Raw genomic sequence first — 17,997 nt, forward strand, 5'->3', positions numbered from 1 at the left:
TCCTCTTAGACTACCTGGATGGTTGTCTGGGAGCGCCAGTGAGATGGTCCGCGTCCCTCTACCCTGACCTCTACACTCCCACCTCCCCCTCCTGGTCCCTCCACTGGACGTACCGCGACTGCACCCTGGTCAACCTGCCCGTCAGCCTGCTGGTGGAGGGGGATGTCATCGCTCTGAGGCCTGGCCAGGAGGCCTTCGCCTCCCTCAGAGGCATCAAGGTCAGTGGCTCGGCTGGACTCACTGGGGGTCACGGTGGGAGACTGAGTGAAGAAGCCACTAGAGAGGCATCGATTGCATCGATGGCAACATTCGGTTGTGGTAACAGTGGCTAGGGGAATGTTCACCTAATATTCGCTGGCACTGGAGTCATTCCCTGCATGATTGTGTGTGTGTGTGTGTGTGTGTGTGTGTGTGTGTGTGTCCTTGTGTGTGTGTCTTTGTATGTGTCCATGTGTGTGTGTCTTTGTGTGTGTCCTTGTGTGTGTCCTTGTGTGTGTCTTTGTGTGTGTCCTTGTGTGTCCCCGTGTGTTTGTGTCCGTGTGTGTGTCCGTGTGTGTGTGTGTGTGTCCGTGTCCGTGTGTGTGTTTCTCCTCTCGCCTGCATTCACCCCCTGTATGTATGTCTCTGCGCTCCAGGACGACGAGCACATCGTGCTGGAGCCAGGGGACCTCTTCCCCCCGTTCTCCCCACCTCCCTCCCCGCGGGGGACCGAGAAGAGGGGCCCCCAGAGCCCCCAGCAGCACCGTCTCTTCAGGGTGGTCCGCACCCCCGTACTGGACAGCGTTAGGTGGGTAGTCAGTCAATGACAGCTGGGGGATACAGTCTCAGGAGAGGACTTTGGTTTAGGCTCAGCATCACAACCAGTCCATGGCAATCATTCAAACAGAGCTAGCGAAATATTGCAGAGGAGAGCAATGAGGATGTTTGCACAACTACTGAATGATTGTCCATGCTTTCACTTATACAGTCAGACAGATCAGTGATTAACTGAAAGAGAACGTTTTTTTCCCCCTGCATGTTCAAAGTGAACAAGTTAAAAGCATCCTCCTATGTCCTCTCTGTGTTTCAGGAACAGTCTGGACCTGGCCCTGTCTCGGCCAATCACAGCCCTGGATAATGAGCGGTTCACTGTGCAGTCCATCATGGCCAAGTTTGTGTGCCCCATTGTTCTGGTGAGACACAAGTAGAGTACCCCACCACTGTTGGGGAAGCTACTCAGAAAATGTTGTTAACCAAATGACCAATTACTTATACTCTGATAAGCTGTAATATCCAGCCCTCTGATTGGCTGTAATATCCAGCCCTCTGATTGGCTGTAATATCCAGCCCTCTGATTGACTGTAATATGCAGCCCTCTGATTGGCTGTAATATCCAGCCCTCTGATCGGCTGTAATATCCAGCCCTCTGATTGACTGTAATATCCAGCCCTCTGATTGGCTGTAATATCCAGCCCTCTGATCAGCTCTTATGTCAAGCCCTCTGATTGGTTGTAATATTGAGCCGTCTGCTTGGCTGTAACATCCAGCCCTTTGATTGGCTCTAATATCCAGCTCTTTGATTGGCTCTAATATCCAGCCCCCTGATTGGCTCTAATATCCAGCCTTCAAATTGTAGGCTACTCAAAAGCTTTGGCAGGAATAATAATTAAATTCCCATTTTTTGCTCTGTGATTATTACATTGTTTTGGGTGAGTAGTTAGCTACACCGCTACATGGAAAAAAGTTGTCAACTACTGAAACCACTACCAAGATATGAATTTAGTTTAACTACCACCAAGCTACAGTAAAATGTAGTTAAAATAAAATAAAATAGTTAAATAGCTGAGCTACATGTAGTGGAACTACTCTCCAACACCGGTACCCACTAGCTTGCTGTTGTCTTGCTAAACAATATCGTAGCAATGTTGAAATCAAACACGTGTTTTTTTCTGTCTATAGGTGGCGTTCCTAGTGGTGAACACAGTGCGTTATTTCTGTGACGCTCCCAGCCTCACTCCCGGTCGCTTCAACTTCTTCCAGCTGCAGGTATGGACAATTAACATACAGTATACTGGACACAAGGTCCAACATGGACACATCACAGGTCAAATAATATGGTAAATAATGGTTAGCGTAATTAACTGCTTGATGATTAATTAATTAATTATTAATTATGACCTCTGATCAATATAGCATATTAACTTCAATGTGTTTTTCCGTTGACATTATGATACAAATTATATTGAATTTTCCTAATGCGTTATTCCAATGTTTGTTTGCAGATGATGGCCGTTCTCCCCATCCTCCCCCTGATCTTCCCTGTCATGTGGGTGCTGGTAAATGCCTACGGAGAGGCACGCGTCCTTGCTGAGTCAAGCAAATCCTCGCCCACAGGCCTGGTAAGACACACGCGCGCACACACACACAAACACACACAAACACATACATACATAAACACAAAAACATAAACACACTCACACCACAAGCACTGACAAACAGAGAGAGAGAGATGTTGCTGCTAACACAGAGCCATGCTCACACACACACACACACACACACACACACACACACACACACACACACACACACACACACACACACACACACACACACCGGAGACACAGAGAGGTCCAGCCTCTGTGTTTTAACTAGCCTCTTCTCTCGTCCCAGCTTGCTAAGTTCTCTGAGGATACTCTAAGCAGCTACACGGAAGTGGTGTCCTCCCAGGTATAACCTCTCAATTCCTCCCCCCTCCCCCTCGCTCGCCCCCCCTGTCCTCACTCGCTGCTCTCGCCCCTGCACACCCCTCTGTGGAACCCTGTACGCAGCTCGCCCCCCCCCCCCTTTTCACCCATTCTCTTCTATTCTTATAGAAACATTATGGAGTCCAATCATCTCCATGGTTTCAGTTCCTTCCGCTCGTCTATTTTTCTTTACCTTACTCTCACTCTGTTTGTTTTCTTCATCGACAAGTAATTTTGTCTGGCATTTCGGTTGATGTCACTCTTCATCTCAGACAATCAGCCAAGTCTCGGCCAAACACCTCCTGATGGAGGAATATCATCTGATTCTACCCATCTTTCTTTGTCATGTTCTTTTGGCAGCTTTCTTGTCCTTCACCCAGCGGTCACTTACAGCTTTAACCCCCACGACCCCTGCTCCGCCCCCCCCCCCACACACACACCCCCCCCTCCCTTTACTGACACTTCAGCCTGGTCCAGAAACACCTCCTAGCCCCTTCCCTTAGCCCCTCCCCATTCCCTGTCTGCAGATCTGCTTGGTGTCGTGTATGAACGGTGAATGGCTACACCAGAAACCTCACCTGACGTCTTCAGATCTCCAAACAGCGAAAGGTTTTTAGAGGAAGGATGAGCCTCGGGGTTGTCTCTGTACTGGCCTGGGACCCCCCCCCCCCCCCCCCCCCCCCCAAGCCTGTGCCTGCCACCTCTGCCTGCAATGCATGATGGGAAAACAGCCCACCTCGGCACCCCCGGGCCATGTCCTAGGCGGCTTCCGTTCCTCGTCTCCTCTCTTTGGTCAATTACTGATCTGGGATCAGAAATAATGACGGAGAACCCGCCGTTCCACCCTGCGAGTGGTTTGAAGGAAAGGAGCTGAGGAATGGAACCTTGTTTGAGATCCATCGGCACGCATCCCCCTGATGGCGACGTCTGTTTCGGACTGCCTTAGGTTGTCTGATGACCGATCTACTGATGACTGATCTACCTGATCTTGGTTGATTCCGTTATTGAATCTAATCAGCTGTGACGTCGTATCATGTTCACTCTGAAAGGAGCAAGCAATCGATAATGTCGGTGGGAAGAGATGTCCCTTGGCCAGAAGCAATAGCACGCCTGGGCCACACCGGATACCTCTACCTCAGCAGAGCGTGTGGGTCATTTCGGCGTCCATGTTAACAGGTTAGAGCAGCCACACAGCGTGAGACTCAAGCGGGCTGTGTGGCTGCTCTAACCTGTTAACATGGGCGCCGAAATGAAACCCACACGCGCTGCTGAGGTAGAGGTGTCCAGTGTGGCCCAGGCGTTAGCATAGATGCAGCTGTGGCTACTGGCTTCAAGTGGACAATCATAGGTTTAGAGGCTATTTCATCTGCTCCTAGCCCTGCGTAGCTCTCCCAGACTGTTCTAGAACAACTCTCCTTTTTAGGTCGCTTTTGTCTTACCGGAGAAGAACCTGTGTTTCGTTCTTTTTGCCCACTAGAGACATGTACATTTACATTTTAACCATTTTTAGCAGACACTTTTTATCCAAAATGTGTTACAATTAGAGATTACAGGGACAAGTCTCCCTGGACTAACTTAGGGCTAAGTGCCTTACTCAAGTATCCGGGGTCTTCAGGATTTTCTTTGTAAACATGTCTGTAGTGTGAGACCCAGGGGAAGCGCTTCCAAGTCCTCCTCAGGGTGTTGGGGTGGTAACTCCAGGCCTGTGTTTGTGTCATGGTCCTCCCAGCGCGGTTGCTTGGTCTAGTGGCTTAAAGGTACTTTTGAGATGGCTCTTTAGTAAGGATAAGGTAAGGCTGGCTATTCGACTCAGTCTAGATTTATTCTTTATTTGTCTTTGGTCAATAAACGACCAGTTGTCATGTTCAATGACAGAATCAAGGTTTGGCCAAGAGGCAAGTATACAGCAAAGAGATTATATTATATATGCACAACGGTCATGACCTTATCCTGGTTGTCTGGCCCTCTAGGGTAGTACGTTGATGGTGTGTGTGTGTGTGTGTCTATGTGTGTCTGTCTGTGTGTGTGTGTGTGTGTGTGTGTGTGTGTGTGTGTGTGTGTGTGTGTGTGTGTCTGTGTGTGTGTGTGTGTGTGTGTGTGTGTGTGTGTGTGTGTGTGTGTGTGTGTGTGTCTTTGCAGGAGATGCTGCGGTGTGTTTGGAGACATCTGGTGGGTGTACTGAAGGGAGATTCCCAGACACTCTGCTACACCTCCAGCCTGCTCCACACACTGGGGTCTGTCACTGTGAGTACGACTACTGTCTGTGCTATTGTGTGTGTGTGTGTGTGTGTGCGCGTGTGTTAGGGCTGCACGATTAATCGATTTTAAATCGAAATCGCGATTTGAAATGATGCGATTAGCTAATCGCAAAGCCTGCGATTTGCCTGCGTTTTTTTTAATTAATTTATTTATTTATTTATTTATTTTTGCTATTTAGCAGACGCTTTTAATCCAAAGCGATTTACAATTACGAATTACAGGGACATTCCCCCTGGAGTAACTGAGGGCTAAGTGCCTTACTCAAGGGCACACTAGTAGTGGTGTGGTTTCAGGCGGGATTTGAACTCACAACCTTCTGATCACAACTCCAACTCACTAGACCACCACTACCCGTATGGGATACGTCATACAGCGCGTCGGATTCAACGTCAATGAACGTCAACGTCAATGAACGTCAACAATGAACGTCAACAATGAACGTGAACGTCAATGAACGTCAACGTCAATGAACGCACACCAACAACATCGCACGTGAAACGCCCACGTTTCGGTAGCTAGCAATAGCAACATTCATGGTGGATAATGGCTTCAGCAGAACCAGAAGCAACGTTGGACGATTTAGTCCCGAAGAAAAGCAGCACTTCTGTTGTGTGGAAGTATTTCGGATTTAGGACGACTGATGTGCAACAAAAACAGGTGTTGTGCACGACCTGTCGTGGAACAGTCGCTACATCCAGAGGCAACACCACAAACCTATATCAGCACTTGAAAAAGTACCACAGGCAGCTAATAGTTTGATGGTATCATGTGGTAATGCTCTCTGAAAATAGGTGATAGATAGATTCATCCAATCACCTGCCAAGTATTTTTTTAAAGTACCTGCCCTTTTCCAAACAGCTTCCAATTAAGCTTTCCTAGATGGTTGTGTGAAACAAACCACCTGAGTCAGGTTAGTAATGCTCCATCACATGTTTTAATCTGAAGCTTGATTTTAAAGCAACCCAACTTTAAAGCAACCCAATGTAAGTTTAGTTCTTTCACTCGTAGCTCGGGCTGTGGGGGTGCTAGAGGAGGGAGCCTCTAAGTCCCCTGAAGACGTACAAACAAACTGCACGTTGATACGACCTTCCTAGCCGGAGATATGGCCACACTTTACAAAAACTTCCTTTTTTTTGTTTTTTGTTTTTGTTGCTATTTAAAAAAATAATAATCGCAAATTAATCGCAATCGCGATATCTGTCCAAATAATCGCAATTCGATTTTTTTCCCCAAATCGTGCAGCCCTAGCGTGTGTGTGTTCATGCTGGTGCATGCATTCATGCGTATATATCAATGTATAGTGATGCATTTCTGCGTGTGTGTAGGTTCTGTGCTGCGTGGACAAGCAGGGTATCCTCTCGTGGCCCAACCCTAGTCCAGAGACGGTGCTGTTCTTCAGCGGGCGCGTGGAGCCGCCTCACGACAGCCAGGACGACCTGAGGGACGACCTGTCAATCAACTCCTTCTGTCGCATGGAGACAGACGAGGACGGGGTTGAGGTGTGTGTTTTAATAGATAAACAAAAAACTTGGGTAGGACTTTCGGGCGCTGTCCTAAACTGGTTTAGATCTTACCTACAGGACAGAAACGACTATGTCTCCATTGGCAACTTTGTATCCGACCAAATTAAAATGACGTGGAGTTCCCCAAGGATCAATCCTTCTTTTAAATCTCTACATGCTTCCATTGGGACACATCTTAAAAAAGAACAAAGATGGTGACACTCAAATCTACATAGCCCTCTCACCTAACGACTTTTGCCCCGTCATCAATCTCTGTAATTGCATTGAAGTTCCTTCAACTAAACAAGGACAAAACTAAGATAATTATATTCGGTGCACCTGACAAAATATCGAAAGTCAGTGCAAAACTTAATTCTCTCTCTTCAAAAACCAGGTCAGAAATCTTGTAATTCTCGGGTTCTGACCTCCTGACCTCCATGTAGGGTCGGTGACGTTTGGAGATCTCTGATTGGTTACTCCTCTTGTCCGTCAGACACAGGAAGCGGACGCTCTGCTTTGTCTGCCAATGATGGAGGCTCTACACATGGGGGAGGGCCATGAGCCGAGCGAGACGTCACATGACACGGCCCGCTCCTCAGAGACACTCCGCCCCCGGCGACCGGCCCAGCCCGCCCACACACGCACCAAACACCACTCTGGGTCCAACGTCAGCTTCAGCCACGACACGGGGGGAGGAGACGACGACCCTGGACAGGTAGGACACACACACACACACACACACACACACACACACACAGAGACACGCACGCACACAGACACACACACATACACACAGGCCCAATCCCATTTCTAATGTTTACCCCTACCGCTCTTTTTGGAGTGCCAGGGGTGAATCGGGATTGGGCCACAGACACACTGCCTTTCTCTCTCTCACACACACACACACACACACACACACTCACACCTCCTCCTCCTCCCCCTCAGTATGGGTTGGAGGGCTGCGTGGGCTGCCCCGAGGCCGAGGCGGACGACTTTGTGTGCGACTACCACCTGGAGATGCTGAGTCTGTCCCAGGACCAGCAGAACCCCGTCAGCATCCAGTTTGACGACCTGAGCTGGCAGTGCCACCTGCCCTCCCTCAAGCCCCTGGGGCTGAACATCATGCTCAACCTGTGCAACGCCAGCGTCACCCAGCAGCTGTGCCGCTTCTCCGACCACCTCAGCAACCTGGCCCTGCAGGAGAGCCACGGCGCCGTGCTGCCCGTCCACGTGCCCTGGGGGCTGTGTGAGCTCTCCAGACTTATAGGTGAGGATACGCGCCGGCGCCGCACACAGATACACACTTCATACGTGAGGCGTGAGGCGTGAGCGCACACACACACAGATACGCGCACACACACACACACACACACACACACACACACACTGACCCTCTCTCCTCTTCTGTTTATTAGGGTTCACCCCTGGAGCGAGGGAGCTGTTTAAACAGGAGAACCACCTGGCTCTGTACCAGCTGCCCTGTGGAGAGAGGCCCAAAGAGTCCCACCCTCGACGCTCACACAACTTCACCAAGCGCCAACCCCCCATCAGTCACCTCATCTCCCACTTCGTACGGGACTCCTCCTCCAGTAAGAAAATAGCCTATTCTCTCTCTCTCTCTCTCTCTGTCTGTCTCTCGCTCTCTCTCTCTCCCTTGACCTCTAACCTTGTGACCCCTCTATCATAGACAACGTTCAGATGCTGTCTCACGGCTCTGCTGACCTCATCCTGGAGGCTTGCACTGACTTCTGGGACGGCGCCGATATCTATCCTCTCTCTGGCTCCGACAGGTACCACCCGGCGGCCATTTTGAAAAGCAACCTGCCTGTCTATAACGCTGTGTCATAATAACACAGTTAATCATTTGATCCCATGATCCCCCCTCCCCCCTCACAGAAAGAAGGTTCTGGACTTCTACCAGCGTGCCTGTCTGTCGGGGTACTGCTCTGCCTTCGCCTACAAGCCCATGCAGGTGTCCCTGTCTTCCCAGCTCAATGGGAAATGTGTGGAGCTGGCCCCAGGACCGAGCCTCTTCTCTGGGGTGGAGCTGCCCTCCACCACCCCTATCAAACACGGCTCCCGGAGGAACAGCTGGAGCTCGGATGGTAAGAAGGCCTGTCAGGAGAGGAGGAGGAGGAGGAGGAGTGGTAGATGGAGGGATTTTAAATGATGAGAATGGTGAGGGTATGTCAAGAGAGAGGGATGGATTAATATGAACGAGACGACATTAACATCATAGGAATGAGATGCCTATGGCATGCCTTCAGTTTTACCTCACTTTGCTTTCTCTCCTCCCCTCTCCCTTTCTCTCCCCCCCCCCCCCCCCCCCTCCTCTCTGTAGAGGGTATAGGGGAGGGTGTGGAGCGTGAGGACTGCGTGCAGGCCCTGAGCGGTCAGATCTTCATGGGGATGGTGTCGTCCCAGTTCCAGGCTCGTCTGGACACGGTCAGGCTCATCGACGCCCTGGTCACCGCCTGCATCCGCTTCGTCTACTTCTCTATGGAGGACGAGCTACGCAGCAAGGTAACACAATCACACTCACTAGTTTCAGGGTTCCCACGGGTCCTTGAAATCCTTGAAAGTTAGTGAATTTGAGAAAAAAACATCAAGGTCTTAAAAGTTTTTGAAAATAGATGAGTCATTGAAAGTGCTTGAATTCCCCTCCTCTCTCTCTCTCTCTCTCTCTCTCTCTCTCTCTCTCTCTCTCTCTCTCTCTCCCTCTCTCTCTCTCTCTCTCTCTCTCTCTCTCTCTCTCTCAAAAAAACGATATATATATTTTTTTTTACTTAGCATGTCAACTAGTAAATAAGTCTGTATGGCTTAACTTTACACATATTTCACAATATATTGTTTTGCTGTGCTGTGGTAGAGAAGGCAAGAGACCATCTAGTGTTCACACATTCAAGCCTCTCTTTTTAATTGTTGTCTGAAGTTTGTTTATACAAGTATAAGAGATATAATCAAATTCTTAGGCTTCGGTTCCTCAACATTGCAGCAACAAGAGAGAATGGCAGTAGTTAAACAACAACAAAAAAAGCAACCTAGGCTTCCATAACACCTCAGCAGTGCCACAGGCTGATTGCCTCCATGCCACGCCGCATTGATGCAGTAATTTGTGCAAAAGGAGCCCAGACCAAGTATTGAGTGCATAAATGGACATACTTTTTAGAAGGTCGACACTTCTGTATTATAAATCCTTTTTTTGATTGGTCTTATGTAATATTCTAATATTTTGAGATACTGGATTTTTGATTTTCATGAGTTGTAAGCCGTAATCATCAACATTAAAACAAAAAAGGCTTTAAATATTTCACTTTGTGTAATGAATCTAGAATATATGAAAGTTTCACTTTTTGAATAAAAAAAAAGAGGGAAAATAATGAACTTTTCCATGATATTATTTTTTTTGAGATGCACCTGGATAACAGGACCGGGTGTTGTTTTAGTGGTTGAGTTTATTTGTTGTTTGTGTCTGGTAGGTGTTTGCTGACATGCTGTATGTGATGATGGTGAAGATGTGATTAACTTTTTTTATGTATGATGGTGATAAGAATATTTGTTCAGTGTGATGACGATGATGATGTCGATGTCCTGTCTGTGTGGTAGGTGTTTGCTGAGAAGATGGGTCTGGAGACGGGATGGAACTGTCACGTCTCTCTGACCCCCAACGGAGACAGTCCCTGTGACGGAGGCCCCTCCAGCCCCGGCCAGGGCTCTCTGCACGACGACCTACACCAAGGTAACTTTGGTGGGGTGTGTGGGTGTGGTGTGTGGGTGTGGGTTTGTGTGTGGATGTGGGTCTGTGTGTGTGGGTGTGTCTAAAACACTTGAACGACAAAGTGATTGTGTGTGTGTGTGGATGTGTCTAAAACACGTTTACTTCAATGATGTGTGTGTGTGTGTAGACTCTCGTGACGAGGCGGAGGGTCCGTTGCTGCAGGAGGAGGAGGGCCACTCTGACCTGGCCAGTTTCCAGCCCACTGACAGTGATGTGCCCAGCTTCCTGGAGGACTGCAATAGGGTAACACACAACCTCCATAACCCTTCTTTTTTTACACTCTACCCTTCCGTCAGCTCATACCTCTGCCACTGTCCCTACCCTCCTCTCGCACTTTTCTCCATCTTGTTCTCTCTCTCTGTGTCACGTCTAAATGAACTCCTCTCTTCCTGTCTCCCTCTCCTCGTTCCTCTGTTAGGCCAAGCTACCTCGCGGTATCCACCAGGTTCGCCCTCACCTGAAGAACATTGATAACGTGCCTCTGTTGGTGCCCCTGTTCACTGATTGTACCCCCGAGAGTGAGTCTCAATGTCTTAAATGTTAGATCTATATTGGTATCTTTTACAGCAATGTATAATAAGAGTATTTTTTTTATTAGAGATTAGAAGAAATTAAAGTGTGTGTGTGTGTGTGTGTGTGTGTGTGTGTGTGTGTGTGTTTCGTAGCCATGTGTGAGATGATGAAGATCATGCAGGAGAACAGAGAAGTGACCTGCTGTTTTGGGAGCTCTGCCAACTTCCGCAACAACTGCCTGTTCCTACAGAGTGACATCAGGTACACACACACACACAGACACACACACACACACACACACACACACACACACACACACACCCCTACCCAACATAACATCCGCTGGTCAAATTAAATAGTTTCATATATAAATAGCTTTTATTGATGTATATCTCACTGTGTAAAACACACACACACCCAGACACACACTGAGGCCTTCTCTCCTGTCCTTCCTCAGCATTGCTCTTGACCCTCTGTACCCGTCGCGGTGCTCCTGGGAGACATTCGGCTATGCCACCAGCGGCGGAGGCTTCAACGTGGACTCTGACGGCCTGTCCCCGATGGGCCTCTCAGGACAGCTCAACACTCTGGCCTGCTCTGTCACTTTCCACCAAGGGGAGAGCGTCAGCATCGCCAAACTCATAGAACAGGTGACACACACACACACACACACAGACCCATGATGTAGGATTCATGTTGGGTTTGAAAGTCAGTTTTATAGTGCCAACTATAATCTCATTCCAGGCGAGACACACCACTTATGGCATCCGCAAGTGCTTCCTGTTCCTGCTGCAGTGTCAGCTGAGCCTGGTCATCATTCAGGTGAGGGGGACACACCTGGCCCTGCCAGCTCATTGGAAAATGAGTTGTTGATCTATATGTATATCTGTGTGCGTGCGTGTGTGTGTGTGTGTGTGTGTGTGTGTGTGTGTGTGTGTGTGTGTGTATGTATGTGTGTATGTGTTTCTCTATGTTTAGGCCCGATTCCATTTCCCTTTTTTACCCCTACCCCTCGTTTCCGAGTGCCACTTCCGCTTTTTGGCTTGCCCCTCGGAAGAGAGTCACAAGGGGTAGCGGTTGAAAATCTACCCCTATGAAATGGGTTAGCCCTTCAAGACCCTGATACGTCATCAGTAGTATAATAGAAAAGCATCGACGCGATTTGTTCACAACTTAAGTTTCACGCTATCAATCGATCAAACATCAAATGAAATAAATTAACAATGCTTCGTTATCAGGCCAATTCATGACAGAATAGCGGTGAAAATGCGGGACTGTCATGCACAAATCAGCCTTAAAACATGTAATAATGTGTAAACATGTGGCTCTCTTTAAAGTCTGGTCCTTAAAAACCTCAGTTTGGAGAACACTACCACTTGGCCCTACCCCTACATGAAAACAAGAATTTGGACAACCCTACCCTACATGTGACTGAGGGGTAGGGCTAAAATGGAGGGCCAAGGGATGAAATGGGATTGGGCCTTAGAAGGCTCATTGTTGTGTTGGTTCATGTCTGTAGTTCCTGGCCTGCCTGGCCCAGCTTCCACCACCCATGAACATCACAGACATCCTCTGGCTCTCCTGCTTCTGCTGTCCACTTCTCAGGTACACACACGCACACACGCACACACACACACACACACACACACACACACACACACACACACACACGCACACATACACACACAACTGGCCAAGAAACCCACAGCTGTCCCCTAGTCACAGCCACTTCCTCTATAGTAACAGACACATTTGAAACACTTGACACTTGTTCCTTGCTATACAGGACCACTTTGTGCTGACCATATCTCTCCATGTTGTGTTGGCAGCATGTCATTCTTAGGAAAGTCACCAGACAGTTCTGTCATGAATGTCGCCACAGGAAAAAACCTAGACGCCATCCCCAGAAAGGTACGCAGCAACACCAGACATTTTCTCACGCCTTCACACTGCTCCAAGAGGGCATGGTATATCAGCCTTTTTTGTTGGGCTGTGACAACATTAGCCTTACACTGAATCTATTGAGCTAATGCAGAAACAAACTATTGCACCTAATGTAAAGTATCTGTCCTGGTGATGACATTTCTGAAGGTTGGCTTGTTTCTTCCTGCAGACCCAAAACTACTTCCTGGGCTGTTTCCTGTTGAAGTTTGGCATCACCGTGTGCGCTTATCTGCTGGGTTTCGGTTTCACTCTCAACGAGGTCGTATGCCTCCGAGCCAGGAACCATACCGTGGTCGACAACGCCACCACCATCACCTGCACTGAGTTACTCACAGCCAGGTAGAGCCAACCTCATCTCTGCTTCTGGAAGTCATGTAGATATTCACCATCCCGCAGTTAAGCAACACATTCCCCTTTCAGACACACTGGAAATGTTGGGGATTTTGTTGGTCATTGTTTGTTTTCATTGATTTCGCAGCTCAGAAAAGAATGCCCCTCAGTGGTTCAGCGAATTGTCCAACGGCCTGCTGCTGACCCAGAAGGTCATGGCGGGGTTCCTGGCACTGCACATAGGTATGACCTTTCACCCCCGCATGACACATTTAGGACGGCATGGGCCATAGCAAGTATTTGTAGTAAGAGATCCCGAAACGGAATCCTTTCTAGATTAAATGGCCTCTTCGATTGTATTGTCTTCAATGGACTTCTCTCCGTCTCTCCCGCCCTCGTTTTCAGTGGTCATCTCCCTGAGCTACGTTCATCGCTCCCAGCCTGTGTGGAGAAAGAGTCCCTTCAGCAACACCTGGTGGTGCCTCACTGTCCCTGTGGTGTAAGTGTGTGTGTGTGTGTGTGTGTGTGTGTGTGTGTGTGTGTGTGCGTGTGTGTGTGTGTGTGTGTGCGTGTGCGTGTGCGTGTGCGTGTGCGTGTGCGTGTGCGTGTGCGTGTGTGTGTGTGTGTGTGTGTGTGTAAGTGTGTGTGTGTGTGTGTGTGTGTGTGTGTGTGTGTGTGATATATATATATATATATATTTAAGTCTTAGGTGGTTACGGTGATAGTGTAAAGATGCATGAAGCAACCTCTAATATAGAGCAGTTGATGCTGTGTGTGTAATATGTAATCAGATGTGACTCTCTCTCCCCAGGTTGCTAGGTCAGGTGGTTCAGGCCATTGTGGACTTCCAGCTGTGGCAGGACAGGGGCAGTTCACTGACCTTTGACCTGGCAGAAATCCCCATGCTGGCCTGGCTGGTGGTCTCCCTGTCGTCTTTGCTGGTGGTGCTGGTCAACGAGGTCGTCAAGCTTCACGAAATACGGTAAGACAGCGGAGGGAGGAGGGAGACTAGTCTTGCAGCCGGTGTTTGTTCCCCTGTAACGGAAGCCATTTTTTAAGGGTTATTTTCTCTTTTCTTGCTCATTTTGTCATATTTCTCCTGTTCCTTCATTCCATTGCAGGGTGCGAGTTCGCTACCAGAAGAGGCAAAAGCTACAGTTTGAGACAAAACTGGGAATGAACTCTCCATTCTGAGTGGTTCCTTCTAGGAACACAGGGGTGTGGAAAAACATGCTGGGAACCAATCAGTCCTCTAGAATAGAGGGGGCGCCCAAATCACAATCCCCTCTGAAACGCCCCTCTGCCTCGACCCCAAAGCACTCGACCCACCTCAGCCCGAGAGCACTGGCGGATACCGGGTGGAGCAGGTGTGTGCACCCAGTCGCAAAGTGTGCTGGGTTTATCATAGTGATATCCTAGAGTCATTTTTTTAATTATTATTTTTTTATCATGGTTATTTTAAAAAAAGAAAAGGAAAAAAAAGCAGAAAAATCCCAAAGCGTTTACTTTATTTTAAGTTATTTTTTTAAAGAAAGACACCAAAAGAGATTCACTATTTATAGAATGTTATGTTTTCAAAGGCATGGGGAATGTTTGGGTAAACCCTGTCAGATTTTGGGAGGGGATGGGGCTCCTCCCCCTTTTTATCACCCTTTCACACCGTCTCTCACTTTCTGACAGAGACACTTCTGCATGTCACCTTTTATCGACCCTCCTCCCAAGTGTCCCACAACCAGGTCCTCAAATACCCCCTGGGGATGGGATGCTTCCGCTATGCTCCAATTGAACTATTGATTGCACAAAATAGTTAGATAGATATTGACGTATTGATTTCGAGGAGGTGTGTGTTTGAACTGAACTAGTAGACCGGTTGGTTATACAACTAGCATCCAGACCCTGGACTGAGAGCGGTTGCTGTGTAGAGTTCGTGCTTTGGGCAGCCTTCATCTAACAGACATACATGAATGTGAACGTGTCTCTCTCATGCTAATCACCCGATACTGTAAACCTTGTATACCAGCCAGGGCTGAGTAGAACACGCATGCAGGTTCATATAGACGTGTCATGGTTGAATCCTTGACATTGTTTGTCCTGAAATGCCTACTGTCAGGAGATTGCCAGGAGGAAACAGTGACCTCTTCAGAGTGAGGTCAACCAGGGAAAAGCCGGCCAATGTAACTAAGCATTTGTGACAGCAGCTGGTGAAACCGGGAACAAGTCGCCAACCGACGGACCGTTCAGACTTTTGTTCAGAAAATGTTAAATAAATGTCAGCTTTGTTCAAACATTGCAATGCAATGGATGTGGTGAGTAATCCCCACTACTCTACACTAACTAGGTAGTAGTGGGGATTACCCACCGAATCCATTGCATTGCAATGTTTTGGCTTGACTAGCGAGTGTGTCATTGATTTTCAACAACGCTGACGTTTATTTAAAGTTTTCTGAATAAAGGTCTGAACAGTCCGTCGGTGGGTGACTTGTTCCTGCTTTCACCAGCTGCTGTCACATTCATCAACTGTCCTCCTGTCAAGGCTGCGGCCTGTTAGCCACATAATGAAAATGGCGCTGCTAAACAAGGATGCAGCGCAAGAGGTTGTCCTTGATTGATTTTTAAGAAAATCGTTTTTAACAAACAAATGTTTTCTTTGTTTTACCCATATCCAACTTCTGAGTTAAGCCAAGGGCAATCCTGCTGTAATGCAATAAGGAATGACGACTTATTGAATTGACTATGAAGAAAGTAAATCTGATTCAGTCTCTTTGTATAAATGTATTTGAAGAATGTGCTAGGCATGCCACTTTAACTCATGTACTGTATAAAAGGGTAGTATTTTTAAGTTTTAGAATTCCTGCAACTGTTTTTTTATTTTATTTTAATTTTATTATTTTATTATACCTGCAGTAATCCTGTATCGTTCCCACCAGAGTACTATTGTAAGGTGTCTTCTGAAAGTGCTTCCTATCATATCAGTTGCCTTTTCTGTTAGCCTGGTTGCCTGTCTGTTTCGGTTAGCCTGGTTGCCTGTCTGTTTCTGTTAGCCTGGTTGCCTGTCTGTTTCTGTTAGCCTGGTTGCCTGTCTGTTTCTGTTAGCCTGGTTGCCTGTCTGTTTCTGTTAGCCTGGTTGCCTGTCTGACTCTGTTAGCCTGGTTGCCTGTCTGACTCTGTTAGCCTGGTTGCCTGTCTGTTTCTGTTAGCCTGGTTGCCTGTCTGTTTCTGTTAGCCTGGTTGCCTGTCTGTTTCTGTTAGCCTGGTTGCCTGTCTGTTTCTGTTAGCCTGGTTGCCTGTCTGACTCTGTTAGCCTGGTTGCCTGTGTGTTTCAGAATTCATCAGCTACATCAGAAACTGACTGGCCCAGGCTATATCTACATTTACATTTACATTGTAATGCCGTTATCCAAAGCTACTTACAACAAATTCATTTGTCTAAGTAAGTGAATCATCTGTCCCTCAGTCATAGCAAGAAAAATGTATCTATGCTAGGGGCATGGGGCCCATTCGTCATTTGGCATTTAGTCATAATGCTAAAAGGAAGATTTTTTTTCCTTCTTCGTCTCTCCTCCTGTAACAGTAAACCCATCAGATGTGTTATGAATGATTACCAGCTAGATATCAGGAGCCATGGGTTTATGGTTCTGGGCCAGGAATAGAATGTTTTTCTCTTCCTTTAGATCTGATTTTACTCTATACCAGATGCTAATGTCTTGAGTTGTCCATCCAGTTTGCCAGTCTCTATCCAGTGTATTCGTACAGGTATATTTATTTATTCTTGTGGAAATTGTGTCCTTTGTACAGTACAGCTGATGTCGGTGTCTTTCACCATCAGACAAACTTGTCATGCAACGCAAACCAGCCTTTTCCATCATGCTTTCTGCATCTGGTGAATGTCACACTGTATATACTGTAAATGGAGTTATTTTATCATGTGTGCACACCTTTTAACTTCTTACCACGTGCTCTGGTACCATTTACCCCCCCCCCCTCCCCCACCACCACTACCATCACACCACCCCCCCCTGTATGAATGTGGGCAACAATGAAGGTCATGGTCAAGTTCACTTGCAGTCAAAACCGGTACAAATATAGCACAGAATATGGTGCCTGGGATTAACACCTTCTGTGTCTTGTGCACTTGTACTTAATAGACACCATCTGTGGTTAGAGTGCACTTTAAAGTACACTATGACTATGTGAGAAGTAGTTGCATGCTCTAAGAATGAGAGCTCTGTGTGTGAGTAAGATACAATGTTAAAAGCACTGATCTATTTGAATGCTAGGCACCGTGAATGAACAGTAGCTAGCAATGAAAAACATGCCTGAGGTAAAGCAATGAGGAATATTTTACACAGTACAATGCATCCACTCATTGCAACAATACATTGCAATCCATGACATACTTCTGTTTTTACGTATTTAATTTTCTATCATTGCTTTAATGTTCGCATGAAAAATACATTTTGGATGCCCAGTCTTGGTCATGTTATTGTTTTTGTTTCACATCCATTTTGGTTATTTTATGTTGAGTATGCAATGTGAACTCAGTTGAGCATGGACTGCAGGTGATGCTAGTGCTTTGTCACAACACTGCTGACCTGGCTCACCCCTCTTCTACACACAGTTCGGGTGAAGCGAAGACTCTGTAATGATATCCATATTCATGCCTATCTGCTTGGAGGAAATTACCCTGTGTCAATTGACTTGAGAAGTGATTGACTATTTTGTGGTTGTTCACAAGATTTAAAAATGTTGTATATTTTGTATTTTTTTAAGAAGGTCTATCTCTGTAAAATTATTTCAGGTTTTTGCAAAAATGATTTGTGAATCTTTTATGTCATGTTAATAAATATGGTCTTTTTCTAAACTGGGTGATATTCTGTTTACTGTTATGCCTCACATGCCTCAGAAAATAGAGCACGTCACAGAGTAGACCTACATAGCACTTTTCATG

At 47.1% G+C, this 17,997-nt stretch overlaps 1 protein-coding gene across 1 annotated transcript in view; it reads left to right on the plus strand.

The window, feature by feature from the left end:
- The window catches only part of tmem94 (transmembrane protein 94), a gene marked incomplete at both ends in the record, with an annotated part of 19,563 nt that extends 5,320 nt beyond the window's left edge, over nt 1-14,243 (plus strand). The window contains 27 exons of the mRNA XM_080541811.1: nt 10-218; nt 636-787; nt 1,070-1,172; nt 1,939-2,025; nt 2,262-2,378; nt 2,650-2,706; nt 4,863-4,967; nt 6,308-6,481; nt 6,978-7,199; nt 7,439-7,751; nt 7,900-8,073; nt 8,172-8,274; nt 8,381-8,589; nt 8,826-9,007; nt 10,091-10,223; nt 10,390-10,505; nt 10,681-10,780; nt 10,928-11,036; nt 11,233-11,425; nt 11,520-11,597; nt 12,295-12,380; nt 12,605-12,686; nt 12,889-13,058; nt 13,198-13,292; nt 13,455-13,548; nt 13,861-14,031; nt 14,171-14,243. Coding sequence (XP_080397937.1) covers nt 10-218; nt 636-787; nt 1,070-1,172; nt 1,939-2,025; nt 2,262-2,378; nt 2,650-2,706; nt 4,863-4,967; nt 6,308-6,481; nt 6,978-7,199; nt 7,439-7,751; nt 7,900-8,073; nt 8,172-8,274; nt 8,381-8,589; nt 8,826-9,007; nt 10,091-10,223; nt 10,390-10,505; nt 10,681-10,780; nt 10,928-11,036; nt 11,233-11,425; nt 11,520-11,597; nt 12,295-12,380; nt 12,605-12,686; nt 12,889-13,058; nt 13,198-13,292; nt 13,455-13,548; nt 13,861-14,031; nt 14,171-14,243 — 3,707 coding nt within the window. The remainder of the gene's footprint in view (nt 1-9; nt 219-635; nt 788-1,069; nt 1,173-1,938; nt 2,026-2,261; nt 2,379-2,649; nt 2,707-4,862; nt 4,968-6,307; nt 6,482-6,977; nt 7,200-7,438; nt 7,752-7,899; nt 8,074-8,171; nt 8,275-8,380; nt 8,590-8,825; nt 9,008-10,090; nt 10,224-10,389; nt 10,506-10,680; nt 10,781-10,927; nt 11,037-11,232; nt 11,426-11,519; nt 11,598-12,294; nt 12,381-12,604; nt 12,687-12,888; nt 13,059-13,197; nt 13,293-13,454; nt 13,549-13,860; nt 14,032-14,170) is intronic.
- Nucleotides 14,244-17,997: the final 3,754 nt, after the last annotated feature.

This window comes from Nansenia antarctica, assembly GCF_963989245.1.
Source record: "Nansenia antarctica genome assembly, chromosome: 11".
Classification (NCBI taxonomy): Eukaryota; Metazoa; Chordata; class Actinopteri; order Argentiniformes; family Microstomatidae; genus Nansenia; species Nansenia antarctica.